This window comes from Carya illinoinensis, chromosome 13 (genome assembly GCF_018687715.1).
Source record: "Carya illinoinensis cultivar Pawnee chromosome 13, C.illinoinensisPawnee_v1, whole genome shotgun sequence".
In the NCBI taxonomy this organism is placed as follows: domain Eukaryota; kingdom Viridiplantae; phylum Streptophyta; class Magnoliopsida; order Fagales; family Juglandaceae; genus Carya; species Carya illinoinensis.
In genome coordinates, this window is record NC_056764.1 from 21,675,750 (window position 1) to 21,692,413 (window position 16,664).

Consider the following 16,664-nt stretch of genomic DNA (forward strand, 5'->3'; position numbering starts at 1 on the left):
ACATATCATTCATATCATAGCTTATAAAGACTGAGAATCTCTAGACTTTTTCATTCTTTAATTACCTTGTCATGGCATAAAGCAAGACACTCAGTTTCAAATTAATTACCGCGTTTTTCTTCCCCAATTGAGGCCATTCGCCTGAACCAGACAACTAATAGTAATAGTAGGTCAACTCGTTAAAAGCCACCACTGTTCTGTTTGGGATCCAGCTTTGAATTCCCCCATGCTTTCGGTTCCAAAATCATAACCATTTGTTTATTAGTCAGTCTAACAAAAGAATGTTTGTATTGATTTTAAAATACATTATAAGCAATTCCACAGTTACATTATACATACACAAACACATAGGCAATTTATGCATAAATTGAAAGAGCAAACCACCCCTGTTTCTACTTGACCTAAACGGTTTCATTAAGAAAATATTCTATCTAAAAAACAGAGTATCTTACTGAGTGGAGGGGACGATGGGATGGAAGCGAGTTGGATAACCCACTACTACAAGAAAAGGGTTTTCTTGATGTCGAACGGCAGATTTGGGAATACCACTTTTTGAACTGGAACTAGCAGAAGAGCGAGTCATGCACGAGGATGAGTGGATTTTGATCCCGCGGTCGCCACATCGGTGGAGTAGCTCCGCTGATAGTGATGGATTTCGGTGGAAGAGACAACCACGTAGCTTGTGGCATTCTAAGTGGGTTTTGCTTCATGTGCAGGTAGAGAGAAAATTAATGGAGAAGAAGAAGTTGGGGAAGAACGTTCGAGATTTAGGAGTGTACGCAAAGTGACGGGGAGGGGGGGAAAATGTGATTTTAGGGCATTTTGGCGCCCTTTCAATATCAAATGTAATTGCAGCAAAATTTTTCGTTGTTACAAGATTTTTTTCTTTTTACAGCAATTTTGTCCGCTGCAATTTAAGTTAAAATTGCATGTATTTATTTTGCAGCGAATTTTTTCGTTGCAATAAGTAAAAATCGCTGCAACTCTCTAAAAAAAATAGTTTTGTTCTAAAAGTCTGCAGCGTGTGCCAAAAATGCTGGAATTGCTAATCAATTGCAGCAATTTTATTTCCAACAAAATTAAAATCGCTGCAAAAAGTCAAATTTCTTATAGTGTATTCACGATTCGCTTGTTTTCTCTCTTCTGCACATGTAAATACTTTGAAATTCACTCGATTATCATAAAACATATAGGGGTATTCATATAATTTCATTACCATTTGCCATTTGGAGGTAATGTATCAAACATATATACAGGTCAGTCGGGTCAACTGAAGGTTTCTTAAATTGATTCAAAGATGATAGATTTATTAATCACGATACACCGTAAGCTCAATCAATGAGTTCTGTATTAACTTTTAAGTACTTTTTATACACTTTATTGATGTATTGGTCAAAATAATTATTTTATATTAAAAAAAATAACGTAACTAATCACATTAGTTGAGTATATAAAAAAATATATAAAAGTAATTGCATATAAAATTTTTAATCTTTTATTATTTCGTGTTAAGTTCAAAAATCATAAAAAATTGTGCACTCTGGATATAGAAGAGTAGTGATGTCTGGAGATTAGTGAAGGAGAAAAATAGTAAGAGATGTGGCAGAAAGAGGAGGATGACAGAGAGAGATAAGAAGATAGAACTCTATGAATAATCCCTTGTCGAGAGTTGCATGAAGGAGAAGAGACTAGAGAGTGAAGAAATATTAATAAAGGAGAGAGAACATTTTACCATTTGAGAAATATTTTAACCACACAAATTTTTTATACATATAAATTTATAAACTAATATGATTTGATGTGGTACGTTAAATTGTAAACTATATCAAATATATCATATTAAATTATATTAGTTTATAGGTTTATTTGTATGAATTTTTTTTTTTTGTGATGATATTACTAATTGTCTTAATATTTCTAAAGCGGGAAGTAAAACAGAAGAAAATAAGAGATTATGTGACTGAACTTCTCTTGGCCCTTTTAAGGCGGGAGGTAAAACAGAAGAAAATAAGAAGTTATGTCTCTAGAGAGAGAGAGAGAGAGAGCCGCGAATATATTTAATAATTTATACCCCGTTATAGAATTGCAAGGGAGATACGCTTCTTGTGTGATAAGGTAGTAAGAGAAAAGCAAAGCGATTGCACCTCAGGTCAACTGTTAAATAATAGCGTGAATCTTCTTTAAAATAAAAAAGAAGAAGTAATAATAGCGTGAATCTCAAGATATTTAATAATAATAATAATAATCACATTAATATATGAACTGTCATGTGTAAAAATTGTGTTTATACCAAATATTTCTATTTGGACAATGCATTAAAGTTAAAACTCTAAAACAGGTCTCCGGTCCAAACATCATTTTATTATGTAAAATACTTTAATTACAAAAGAATTGCGTAAAAGTAAATATATAAATTGATGTATTTTGATGTAGTACGTTATATTATAAAATTATTTTTATTATAAAATAAATCTAATAGATTTTATAAACTCAAGTCAATTTAGACGTTTATTTTATATAATCTTTTTATATCTGTAACACTTCTCTTTGATTATTAGTTTCCGAGGTATACTACTTTTTATATTAATTTTTTTGCTCTTAATTATGATGGTTGATATGTTATATTTTAAGTAGTTTTTTAATTTGTTTTTGTATTATTGATTGATAAAATTATTTAAAATATGCCATATCAATGTGACCAGAAATGATAGAATTCAAAATAAAGAATAATAATGCTATATTTCTATATTTGAGTAATGATTTTTATATTTGAGTAATGCTAAGTATAAAATCTAAATAGACAAGTTTTGCATAAATATTTTATAAAAAAGTAAATCTCATTAATCAAAAATAATTTCTATTTATACTTTTTTTAGATGGAATCTACTTTTTACAAAACCTTGCACGAGACTTGTTTATTTAGAACTTTTACAAATCATTTATTTTTATATTTGTGTATTGTAGGCTGTAGCAGCTGAAACTTAAAGAGGATGGAGTTTTCATGTCATTCAATAGATTATGCTAACTTTAAGCTGTTTAGATTTTATTTTTGAATCCAAGTAAATACCACCATATTTGGTCCGGCATAAGGAGAGGAATTAAACAGGATGCTTGTAAATTGGCTTATGTTGGCGAGTGGATATGTAAGATGAGAATCCAATGAAACTCCCAAAGGCCTATCGCCTGTGTGTATGCTCACATGTGCAAAGATCAGTACTCTTTTCATCCGGTCTTAAGTCACATGTGAACGCCGGAAGAAGGTCCACCATAGATAAGACAATCAAGATTCACAGGTGAGCTATCCCTTGCTTTGCTGTTTCGATCGATGCTGTGAAGCCGGCCTTATTCATTTCGACTATAAAGAAATCTTATAAAAATATTACAATACGGTAAGTCAGATTCTAAAGTAGATTTAGCATATCACGCCAACTTATGTCATTGTATAAGTTTGTTTATTCCACAGTACAATTCAGCAACATCAATAGCGGAACATAAACAACAAAACCTTAAAAGTCTATTGGGGGGGCTTGGACGCTCAACTGCTCTTGCTTCTATTTCTCGCAAGAGGGACCCATCTCGAGACCCCCCCCAAACCCCAAAACAAACACCTCACAAGAAAATTAACTGTTTCTTCACGTACAACTCAAACAAACTACACTCAATTCAGACAACTTAGACATATATCCTTTTAACACTCGGGTGTGAGGGTGTGGTCTCTCTTTGCATCCTGACAATAATTGTAAACCAAATAGGTCCTCTGCACCCATTCCAAGGCTGAGTACTGCTGTTGGCTCAGGCCGCTGGAGCCAGACGGAGACGCAGAGGCCGGGCTGCATGATGCGGCCCCGTCGTCGGTGCAGCCACCTAGTTTGAAATTTGTGTACCTACCGATGAAGGGCTGGTATTGATAATCAGCTTTGTATTTTCCATCCTCAGTTGCCCAAGATGATGCATCCCAAACCGAGCCGTACACATACATTGGCCTTGATGGAAATGTGGCATCACTTTTTCTTGGATACCTCCTTATTGGCACATCATCCACTAGGAATCTGCAAATTTACCATACAATCAGACAGACTTACAAAAGAAGAAAACAGAAACTAACAAGCAAGATTAATTTATATATCTTAACCAACTTGCATGCACGACAAAGGAGTAGATTTCTTTTTTCAAGATTTTTTTATGCATATTTTCAGACGTTGTTGGCTTTGAAGTATAAGTAAACCCAAAACTCTCTCAGGAGGATTAATTAAAATGTGAACGGTATATTCCATTTGTTGCCAAAGGATAAAGTCATGAAAGACGCGCATGCCTAAAAACAGAGGAAAAGGTTAGGAAAAATAATAATTTATTTAATTATTTATGCATGAATAGTTTCTAATTTTGGAAAAAACCCATCAAGTCTTTCAGCATGTTAAGACTTTTTAGTACGTAAAACGTGAAAAATTTTCTCATATACCACACATCACACTTTTTATTATTTTTTAAAATTTTTTTTCTCTTATCAAATGTGTGGTATATGGATAATTAGTAGAAGAATTCAATTATTTTAAGAAGAATAAAATTAAATATAATTTTTAGAAAATAAAAAAATACAAAATTGTGTGGTGTAAGAAACTTATGAATAGCAAAACTAGTAAAACGTGTGACCCAAAGTGAGAAAAATTACATTATCTCAGAAGGATTCCACAGTATAGCATATCTGTGATAATCTTGCGTGGGATCAAACCAGAGATGAAACTTGATCTCTCTTCCAATAATATTTCCATCCCCACTGCCTCTGACATATACATTCGTCTGCAGAGTATATGGCTTATCGGGCGTAGTTCCCAGAAACTCAATATCGATTTCATCATGGTTCCCCGGGTGGTCTTCGTTGTTTGAAAGCTATGTATCGTTCCCCATTTGAAGAATAGACAAATAAGAAAAAGAGTTAATTTGTATGAATAAATAGTCTGATGAATTAGAATTATGTAGGGTTATCCTCACATAGAATGATGTTATGACCCCAGCAGTGTAGCCAGATTGGAGCTTGATGTCAGCACCAAAATACCCAGATCGATATGCATGCAACGACTTGAACCCACTTCCTGTATTTTCCAAATTGCAGAAAGTGAGGTTATAAATTGTCTCAATTAGCACCAAAACAAATAATAGGAACAAAATAAACATGTAGTTAGAATTATCATTAGACAGACCTGTGCTACTATCAAGCCAGAGTGTTATTGAGCCCTGGTCTACTCTCTGATGCTGAGGACCCCAGAGGTTTCTAAAGCCTTGATCAAAGTTGATGGAATTGATTTTTGAACTTGGGGAGTAGCCAGGTGATGGTGGACCCTGAGCACTGCTTGAACTAGACATGAAACAAAGAATAAGGTACAAAAGAGGAGCCATGAAGAAGAAGGAGGAATGAGATTGCATTGTAGGAAACAGAGTCTTGGCACTCTGCTTAAATGCAGGGTGGGACAGATAATTGAAAGAAGTAGATGGTGTATTTTGGCAGAGGATGGCTTTGCAGGTTGTATAAATAGGCAGATTGGAGGCCCCACAATGAAGGTAAGGTGATAAGTTAGTTGATGAGGGAGTTATGCCAGGGGACAAAAATCTATACAATCTTTGATAGAAAGAAAAAAAAAATTTCCAACTTGTGTGTATGGCTTTTGCTTCTCTTTTCATTTTGTACTGTGAGAGAGAACATCTTTTTGAAGGCAGTTACTGTTGCTCTTTGGGAAAGCAACGATGAAGATGTTTGAAGAAGAGATCAGTGGGTGTTTTCTTCATGGCACTAACTTGATTAAAGCTGACAAAGATGGCCATGATAGCTTTAAATCTGTGCAGTAATAGGCGTTGTAAAATTCAATTATGCTACATTCAGTCAATTACATGTACTACTTGCGCATTTTGTTGATATGACATAACTCAGCAGTTATTTTATCTTTAAAAAAAGTAATGTATCCAATATTAGTTTGTACGCAAAAATGTACACATAACTGACTACATATAAAATTTTTCTATAAAATTACATGTCTTGTAGTCAAAGAAAGGGCTGCGAATGGGAATAGAGTGAAAAATGTTGAGGTGATGTGATTTGAAATTGAAGGAGCAACTTTCTTCATAAAGCACAAAATAAAGGAATAACTGAGAATATTTATCATGATAATATCATGGTTAGGCCGATTTGTTTGTTTTCGCAGATAAAATGAGATGAGTTGATATAAAAGTTGAATAAAATATTGTTAGAATATATATTTTTAATATTATTTTTATTTTAAGATTTGAAAAAGTAGATGAAATGAGATGAGAATAATTGTGAAAATAAATGAGAAAACTGAAAGTAGTATATATTTAATTATTTAATTTATATTCTAGTGTTTCTTTTTTGTATCGATCAGACTTTCTTAATAAGTGAGTTCAACACTTGAGACAATTAACTAAATGAGATGAAGTTTTAGAATCATGACTCGATCTCAAAATTTCCACTCTGATCATTCTTAATAACCAGATCATCGACGTTACTTGCAACTGGCCATTTTACATACCAGATTTTGTGCCTCAAAACAACTCCCGAAACTTTGTTTTGTGCTTTAAAATAGGACCACGAGAAAGTCAAGGTAGTTGCTAAAATCTGGAGGTAAGTTATGTGAATCCATATTTGTTCAACCTCCTATACCTTCTATGTACTGCATATTTTTTTAATTTTTTATTAACTCCTGGTGACAACTGACAATTTCTCTAGCTCACTGTTCGTTGACTTACTATTGTTTAGTCCTTTGCGTGGAGAGAACTTTAACCACAAACAGTACGGACCAACCACTCCTGAAAGTTCAAGTTTGACAAAACAATTATTAAGCAAATGACTTGCTTATAAATAAACTGGTCAATGACTCAATCCAGGGAACCTTGATGCAGCATGCCTGAATTACCAGGAAACTTGTGATCAAGAAATGCACCCTCAGTTCCCGGGTGAGCTGCCGCTTGTTTTTGTTCCAAACATGCAGGCGGAAAAGCTGGGGGGAGCTGCTGCTTTTCTGGGATAGATGGATACTTTGACTGGCTCACGTAGTACTAGATAGATACTTGACTTCCTTCTTGTTTAGAAGAATGATCAACTTAAGTTAATTACAGGGCATGGCACCCCAAGTTTTGTCACGCAAAGCAAATTAATTGATCCTGTTTTCTTGAATCGCAGAAACAAAACTCAGAAGGCCGGTAAGCTACGTACTGTTATCCTGGTCAGACATTAGTTTAAATCGAACTACTTATGTGATTCAAGAATGTAGAAGTGAGGCATGATGTGAGGAATGATGTGCTAATTTTTGTTGCCATGCAGACAATACCATGTGATGGGCCCAAATCTAACCAAACTGGATACCTCATTTGTCCTTTGATCTTAACAATATTAATACAACACGCAAATTAAGTACCAAGCTTGGATCATGCAACACTACAGCAAACTAGCTAGTTTTCCGTCCTTGATTGGTGTCATGTGAGAAATGAGACTCATAAGAAAGGACAACATGCACGATGAATGTTATACATATTATAATATATGTATCCTGTATATCCATGATCAGTAGTTGTTCAAACATGATCAATCTGGTCGGTGAGATAACATTCAATATATGTTATGATATATATATATATATATATATATATATTTCTTGCACGAGAAATAAGCTGCAGCCTCTTTTGTAGAATTAATAGAACACGGAGATTAGACAAAAGGGCCGTCTGTTGGGGGTGTTGGTCAGGCATGGCCTACGTGATTAAATGCATCATTGCATATATGGGGATCGATCGACTAGTTGACCGACAAATCAAACCCTGATCGGTACTGCATGCAGTTACCACATTCCACTACCTTCGAGCCCAATATCTACTCAAAGTTTAAACTACTTTGCATAATCGATCGGGTGCGTGCCTCGTATATCCCACAATCCACATATATATACTTAAGAAGTAACCCTAAACCCATGAAATCAGTATCTATATATGATTAATTTCGACCTATATATACCATGATAAGGCCAGATAGCTTAATTACATCATGAGCTCGATCCCTGCGTGCATCTTAATAAATTATATGGCATCATTAATAATCTATTGATATCGGATTGTACCGGTAATACGTACGTCCAATTGTTTTTTCCTCCTAATTCCTATATTATATATCATATGGAGACAAAAAGATTAATATTATACAAGATGATGATCACCAATTACGTCCCAGCAAAGACAATTTTGTTTGTAATGATGCTAACAAGTTGATCACAAATTATTATATATTGTCATAACAAAATCCAGAAATGATCCGGAAAATAATTAATGCTAGCTTCAATATTCAATAATGTTGGCCGATTAAAATAAAAGATAACCTTTCAGCTTATACAAAAGTCTATTAATGAAGGGCTGAGGGGGACAAAGATGAAACAGCTGCATGTTTCTACCTTACCCTAGCTGCTTAATGACGATGATCAAATTAGAATCTTGCTGATCACGCTAATGGGATTATTAAAAAGATTTTTGAAGTATATTTTAAACAAAAAGAGCATGCAGTTTGCGTGATCGATGTCACGAAGCAATAATTAATAAAAAATTCATAAAAGATTCTATATACAATCATTTTTATGTTTTTATGTGCATTCTGTTAATATAATTGACTGCGTCACTTTTTTAAATATAAGATAACTGTTTTGGTCAATCACATTAATAAAGTACACATAAAATATATAAAAATGATTATATATAACATAACTCATAATTAATTAATTAGATATATATATATATATATACACACAAGAGCTTAATTAATATATTTGAAAACATTTATGAGCCGATGGATCGAGGGCCCATAAAACAATAATGCAAACCAAACCTGTAGCTAAATGAGGGGCTAGCTTAATTAATTAATACATTTTGAAGACATTACTTCCACGTAATTATCTTAATTATGAACGTACGTGAGTGCTACATGCATTTTGGCCGATATTGGAGGATTACAATCTCTCTCGACGTAACGTCCTGACTGTTACGGCCTAACCGCCTGCATGCATATTATATGTACGTGGTAATTAACCAACTGAAAAATTGATAAAATGGAATGGAATTAGTCCACTGGAGGGTCGGCTCATGTCATGATCATGTCAAACAAACCAGAGACAGGTTTTCGACAGCGGAAAAACGCGACGTTAAATTTTCTTGGGTTCGGCATGGAATATTTATATCGCATGCATGCATTAGTTTACAATTTGATATATACTTCCATTTTCAAGTCAAGGCGGCTTGATGGTTCCCCTACCGACAATACTTGGATAGCACCCTTCAATTGAAAGACTTATAAAGGCGGCCCAGAATTCGAAGTCCGACGTTTCCACTTTGGAATATGAAACGAATTAAAATATAATAGAAACAAAAATGGAGATGAGGAGGCCTATGATGGGTGAAAGATTTTCACAAAAATGTGTCTAAGACTTCAAACAATATCAAGGAACAGTTGGGCTTATAAAAAAAGGAATGAAAAGAGTTCACGGCTAATAATAAATATACTCCGAATACGTACGTTGATTTGAGATAAAATTCGTTTGAATGACGATGAAGATTATATGAAAGAGGTAGAAAGTGGTGATTGAGCTTGGCTTTAGTCGAAGGTTCTATACCATGAAAGAAATTAAAATATAATAGAAAAAGAGATGGATTGAGAAGATGAGGAGGGTGAGTGAGAGATGCCCGGCTTATTTATAAAAAAATTACATGCAAGAGATAAGATAAGATAAACATTTTGATTTTTTTTTTTAATGAAAATCACATGACTTGGTTTGATAATTATGAAAATCAAATCAAATTCTTGATTTAATATTAATTTTAACAAAATAAACAGCATACTTTAATAAGAAAGTTGGCTTTTTGTGACCAAGTAGTGATTTCTTGTGCGACAAAAGCCATCAAACGAAAGAACGTACAACCAGAATAGATTTATTTTTGCCATGAAATCTGGCATAATTTACGTTTATTACAAAATGTCGTTTTGGAGTACTTGGCTCAAAATTAAGTTCCGATAATTTCGGCTGGGAAATCCTAAAATTTGCGTCGTTTTCCATTTGTTGTAGCTGATGTCATTAACTTAATTTCAAGTTTCCAATCGTTTCTCACGATAAAAATCATATTTGCGACGAATGCTAAAATCCCAGATTTATTTAAATTTCAGTTATCTCGATGTCACCCTCTCTTGTAAGACAATTTCCACAAGCCAAGGGGGTCCACGTCCATGGTTGTGGGTCCAAAAGGCGAGAGACTCAGGACGACCAAGCCGTAGTTCTTCATGATCAAAGGAAATTAACCTTACAACCCAGTCTTTGAGTCTACAAGTGATAAATAGACTCAATATTTTATCATTATCTTTTACATAATTTTTAATATTATTTAATTATTTAATTTTTTATTATTATTATTTACATATTATCTGAAATAACCCACCTTGGCAAGAGATAGCACTACAAGAAAATACACTTAACCCAGCGTTTTTTGAACTGCTGCAAATAAACACGCTGCAAATTGTGATTATTTGCAGCGTTTTTCACATCGCTACAAATGTGTTAACACATTTGTTACCTGTCCGGGAGGAGTGTAATGAAATTATTTGTTACAGCGAGTTTTTGAGTAATAGCGGCAATTAGTGGCGCTGTAAAAGGAAATGGACTTGTTACGGCACTGGGAGCTACGTCGGGATGAAGCTGGGCGCCAAAGTAGTAAAAATGTTTTAATTTCCCCCCACTCCCCGCCCCAACATTTCGCAGACCACAGTATCTTTCTTCCCTCGTGTTCAGAGAACTCCCTAACCGCAAGCTTCCATCTGCAAAACCTATTTGCCCTACCTCCACCTGCAAATCGCGAGTTCGACCAACTGGTTTGGGGGGAACCGAACTTGAAGCTAGAAGGATTCACAAGGCACACACGTTCACGGAGCTCTCTTTCAGTTTTCGGAGTCCCATTTTCCCACCCCCTTCCCCCCTAGTTCATGTAAATTCCTCTGTTTTTGGTCTATCAATTCCGACTATAGAGCCCCCTTCGCTGAGCATTAGGTTTTGGTGCCTTGTTATTAGGCTGTTCACCGCGGATTTGGGTTCAATTTGCAGCATCGACCGATGCTGATTTTCAGCTCATAGTGCTCATTGTGAAGGTATGTTTTCTTGTCCCCCTAATTTGGTCTATCACTTCTTAATAGTTTTTGTGTTCCTCCACCGATTAATGGCCACTAACTCGCTGCCTCCACCCATTTGGTGCCTGCGGAAGGAAATTCTGGGTTTTCCTCTTAGGAATGAAAACACCAGCCCATGTGTTTGACGCATTATGCTGAGATTGAAGCTCAAAATCCTCCTTTACACGTATATACTAATCCCCTCTGTTATTGTTGCAGCACGATCCTTTTCTTGGTGGCAAAGGGTTATTGGTAGAAGCCTCTTCCCCTTCATTTCCTCCACTCGGTTGGTCTATGAAAAATTAGCTGGTAATTTCCTCTGCTTTTTTCCCCATTTTATTCCCAAAGTTTAGGTCAAGTATTTACAGTTTCGTCCATGATTCATACAAGCAGTTATGTAAATAGAACTTGACTATAATGGTAATATTGAAAAACTGATTTAGAGTTGTTATGCTATTTTTTTTGGTATGTTAGCTTGAATATCAAATCAATGATTTGCTTTAATTATTATCTACACGTGATTTTCATATGTATCGACTTATGAGAATTTGGTTTTCATAATTATCAACCAAAGAGTTGTTGGTTTCTTGCTTGACCAAATGAGGATTTTTTATTGACAACTCCATTAAGATACTAACAAAAATCTCATCTCCATTTAAATGGGATGTAAATATTAATTAACCATCAAGTATCACTATTATTATATATGTGTTTGTAGATATATACATATATCTACAAACACATATAATGAGAATGGATTTCTAACTATTTGTCATGATCATCTTCTGTAGATAAGTTCAGTACGTACCATTATCGACCGCGTAGCTGTGACGAAAGCGCCTTTGTCGCTTAAGTTGATCACTTGTTTGAATTAATCTCATTGTGTTATGTTCAATAAGTTGATTAAACCTCTGCTAGTTTGGTGGAAAAATATATAGGGCCAAGATTATAAGCCCAGTATTGCATGATTTATCTTTTAGGCAGTGCATGGGGGAGCTAGATCATATATATATGTAGTGTATATATGATATTTAAATATATATATATATATATTTATATGTATATATTTAATAGGTTCAAAAGAGACTAGATAGGCTACAGCAGAGAGTTTGGATGGAGGATTATCCTCAGGAGATTCTTAAATGTGTAAACTTTGATAAACTGTGTGTGTGTCAATACATGAATACAACATACAGGTTAGGCCTTCAGAAAAACAAAAAAAAAAAAGAGGACTAGGGAAAAAAAACAAAGACTAGATAAAATGGACTATACATCGAGTACTTGCAAAAAATCTGTGCTTAAAGAACATAATTAGCAAAATATCGTTGCAATAGCACGAAAGAATTAATTAAAGATCGTGATTTTTATCACTCATGGTACTGTCAATTTCTTAATTGCTGATAGTCAATTGGAACATATCAAAGCCTCATGTCTAATATTTTGCTGTCAGATTCATTATGTGAACTCTTCTGCCCGTTGACACGGGACATGGTGCACTATATATATATATATATATGAAGCCTACAAAGCTTGGACAAATTAATAATCTTACACATGAACAAGATCACATGCAAACTACATATACAAGAAATGCATGTAGTATATGTGACCAGTTATTTGCAACGAGAATAAATAATTCTTTTTAGTAGGAAATGATCATTTTCCTAGTAAATAACTGATTACAAATAAACATTTTTCTTGTGAGTGATAGTTGATAGATCCATAGTGATCTGGACACGCGAGATAAATAGGTGAGAAGTGCCAAGTAGAATATATAAAAGTCTTTCAAAAGTAAGCTTATAATTAAATCAATATAACCTAATGTTAATATATGTTAGATTCTGACTGTGTTTTCTATTGTAAACTAGATATGATAGATTATTTTCTTTTATAAAATTTTTGTGCATACCAAGCATGCACTTCTGTAAATTAGTGGATAGGTTAATGGATATCACACATCTATAAATTAGTACTGGATAAGCTTTAAAATGCATTAAGTTTAATTTAAATTACCACAATCAATGGGACTCCTTTTTTATATCATCAAGTATCACTATTTTTATATGTTTAATATATATGACTATGCTGTTCATCATGTCTCATATCGACTGATGAGAAAAAAAGGGAGCAGTAGTAGTACTGTGTGTGTTGTAACTCACAAAATTATCACAATTTTATATATACAAATATATATAAACTAGAGTGTTTGTTGCATTGTGATTCTTGAATTGTCTTCGTTAGGCCTATGTACTTTAATTTTAAGCTATATTAGTCATTTATCCAATTAAGTCAGACATTAGCTATTCTTAAATTGATAACCTAATTAACTTTATATAAAGAAAATGCTATAAACTATAATATATATTATCCCACCATTATCATATTTATTAATTGCTTAATGCTGTTTAATAGCTTTCAAATGAACTAGTTAATCCTTGTTTTAAAAATCCAATTAAATGCTGACATATCAGCCAAGGTGAGATTATTGTGAGATATGAATATATATATAAATAAATATATATATATATATTGGTGTAGTACTTTCTGGCACTATTATTCTTAGTAAATAATTGTTTTGGCTAGATTATCCTTCAAAAGTATTAAAATCACACATAAAAGTCTAGTACTTCCATTTTTCTAATTTTCCTAATTAATCTAGCTAGCGTGCTAAGCTATGATGTCTTCGTGTTATAAAAGTTAAAAATGCAAACTAACATTTTTAATGCTAGTACTGTTGGTACTCGGCATTTATTTTTTGGATTTGTCTGTTGGAATACTTTAAACATATTGCAATATAATTAATGCATGATGGATTAATTTCCACCATGCTGCTTGCTTTTCTTTTGACCTGATTCCACAACTATTACGCCCTATGATCTCCATCTCATGTAGTGCCGTGTTTCCAATGCATTATTAATCAGATATGCATAATTGTGTAGAACCTAACTTATAATCTGGGATAAATATGAATCTATCAATATATTCTCTCATTGATAGATATGTACTGTTAAAGAAGTATCTTTTTTAACGTAATTGTGTCTTCTTCCATTTAATAATCATTGATGTCATCTACTGTGCTTGGTAATTCGCTCAGTTTTCTGCTCATATTTGATTATTTTTTTGCTTCTCGTTTTTTCCAAATGTGTTGCTCATCTTGGATGAAATGAACTAGCCTCATGTAGGCCTCTTTGTGTGTATATATACTGCTCTGTTTTCAGTTGTAGTATTTAGTAAATGATATGACTTTCTATTGGGATACAGCTCTGCTTTTTTGTATATGGACTGTGTTGGTATACTGTCTTGCTCATCATGGCATCATAGTACCTGTAGTTGCTATTTTTTTTTGTGTGTATCCCCATCACTATATTACTGATGTTGTACTACTTATAAGTGATCCTTACCATTTGGTTCAAACTGATAAGAGCATAATTGTATAAGTTATGGGTAGAAAGTGATTAATTATGTGTTTTTTCAAGATTAACACAATGCTAGTTTGGGATAGGCCTGATAGCGATAATTGAGAGCAGATCCTTGCTGGAAAAACACTAGTAGTAAATAGAGTTATACAAGCCAGATTCCAATGCAATTAATCTGGAACTGATTAATATATGCAAATATCATGGCACGACGATAAGTGAATAGATATCCTCTTCAATATCAGAAACCATGATCTCCATGCCAAAAATCATTTACATATGCGTGTTGCCCTATAAGGCTGGAAACTAGTTTCAGCCCCTTGTGTTCTTCTTTGTCATTTTCAAAGTCCAGCTTCAACATTCCACACAGCGTTACAATCGATTGTTTTTTGTGAGAAGAAGGATATTGCATACAACAAACACCATGACTACATATTACATTCTTGAGTCAGTGACATATCACTAAGGGAATAGTCTCAATGTTTCAGTTTTAATTCCAACTTTTAAAACTGAAAGATCCATGAATAATGTATGACGCTTATTATTTAAAAACTGTGATGAGTTTTATCCAGTTTAAATTCCAAGCATATCATATTCTTTTTTATAATAATGTACAGATTTGTGACCCCCTAAAACTATATATTAAACCTCCCTTCTTCAAATATCCATGAAAATATTCAAAATGTGACACTACTACCATGAATCAAACCGGTGGTTATTCTTATTAGCCTATCATAAAGTTTGCAAGTCATCATGTAATTTCTTGTGCACTTAAAATCCGATTCTTCCTATATATGATACTGTTTGTGTCCAAACGCCTACCATGGCCTGTAATGAACAGTATAACAAAATAGTACCCTTGTTATGAATACAACACATATCTTGTTCTATGCTTTTGTTGTCGACTTGATATTGTGTCTACCTCTTTTTTTTTTTTTATAATTTACCTTTCAAGTGTATTATAATTAATAATACACTTGGAAGATTTCTCTTATTATGTTTATTATGGACAATGTTGATTATCACCTCCAACCCATGATACTACTTCTTAATTTAAACATAAGTTTAAATTTTTTTAGATTAACATGTATATCATTGTGTGTGTTCAACTAGCAATTTTTTTAGATTAACATGTATATCATTGTGTGTGTTCTAGAACCTACCGCTTTTATTATTATGACTTCATATCAAAACCACTCATGCCTTCTTTTTTTTATTAGATGGACAAAAGTTGGATGAGTGAAGGTGATAGACTTCTATCACCTGTTTACGCTGAAGGGGTTAAAAATTTCTTAACAATGGCACGAACCCATTCCATGGGAAGTGATCGCATTCGGTGTCCGTGTCGTATATGCTGTAATAATCTCTTCTTGCCTATATTTGAGGTGGAGTCTCACTTGTTCATAAAAGGGATAGATCCAAACTACACCCAGTGGATATTTCATGGGGAGGAGGAAACTCTCCCCATCATTGACGATGATGACGATCCCGAAGTTGAAAGTGGAGACGGCTACATTGATGACATGGACCGTATGTTTGATGACATACGAGTAGCCACATGCGGAGATGCTCCTGATGACAACACTACATCACCAACTCACTCAGCAATACCACAGTCCTCCCCAACCCCAACTTTTGACCAACTATTAGAGGATGCCCGACGTCCTCTTTTTGATGGCTGCACAAAATTCTCAAAGCTCTCTTTCGTTGTGAAGTTGTTACACATTAAAACACTTGGTGGGTGGTCAATCAAGTCTTTTGATATGCTCCTAAGCCTTTTGCGGTCAGCCTTTCCTAATGCTGAATTGCCACAATCATATGAGGAGGCCAGGACTTTGGAGCGAGGTTTGGGATTCACGTACCACAAAATTCATGCATGCCCTAATGACTGCATCTTATTTTGGAAGGAAAATGCTAATCTTAATGAGTGCCCTATCTGTAAGGCTTCACGATGGATGCCAAATACACACGGGTCACGAATGATACCTCAAAAAGTGCTTAGGCATTTTCCTTTGAAGCCAAGATTGCAGCGTCTCTTTGTGTCAAGCAAGATA

General features: G+C 34.1%; 1 protein-coding gene across 1 annotated transcript; it reads right to left on the reverse strand.

The window, feature by feature from the left end:
• Positions 1–3,420: 3,420 nt before the first annotated feature.
• Positions 3,421–5,541, reverse strand: LOC122291214 (probable xyloglucan endotransglucosylase/hydrolase protein 32). Its single transcript, XM_043098858.1, has 4 exons — positions 5,199–5,541; positions 4,990–5,090; positions 4,670–4,887; positions 3,421–4,049 (listed from the first exon to the last, which is right to left on the reverse strand). Exons 1-4 carry the CDS (start codon positions 5,419–5,421, stop codon positions 3,689–3,691), a joined length of 903 nt encoding a protein of 300 aa, XP_042954792.1. The 5' UTR covers positions 5,422–5,541; the 3' UTR covers positions 3,421–3,688.
• Positions 5,542–16,664: the final 11,123 nt, after the last annotated feature.

Coding starts and splice junctions, on each gene's coding strand:
- LOC122291214 (XM_043098858.1), bottom strand. CDS start 5,421: ATGCAATCTCATTCCTCCTTCTTCTTCATGGCTCCTCTTTTGTACCTT. Junction 5,091..5,198: donor CTGGCTTGATAGTAGCACAG/GTCTGTCTAATG, acceptor TGGAAAATACAG/GAAGTGGGTTCAAGTCGTTG. Junction 4,050..4,669: donor TGGAATCCTTCTGAGATAAT/GTAATTTTTCTC, acceptor GTAAATTTGCAG/ATTCCTAGTGGATGATGTGC.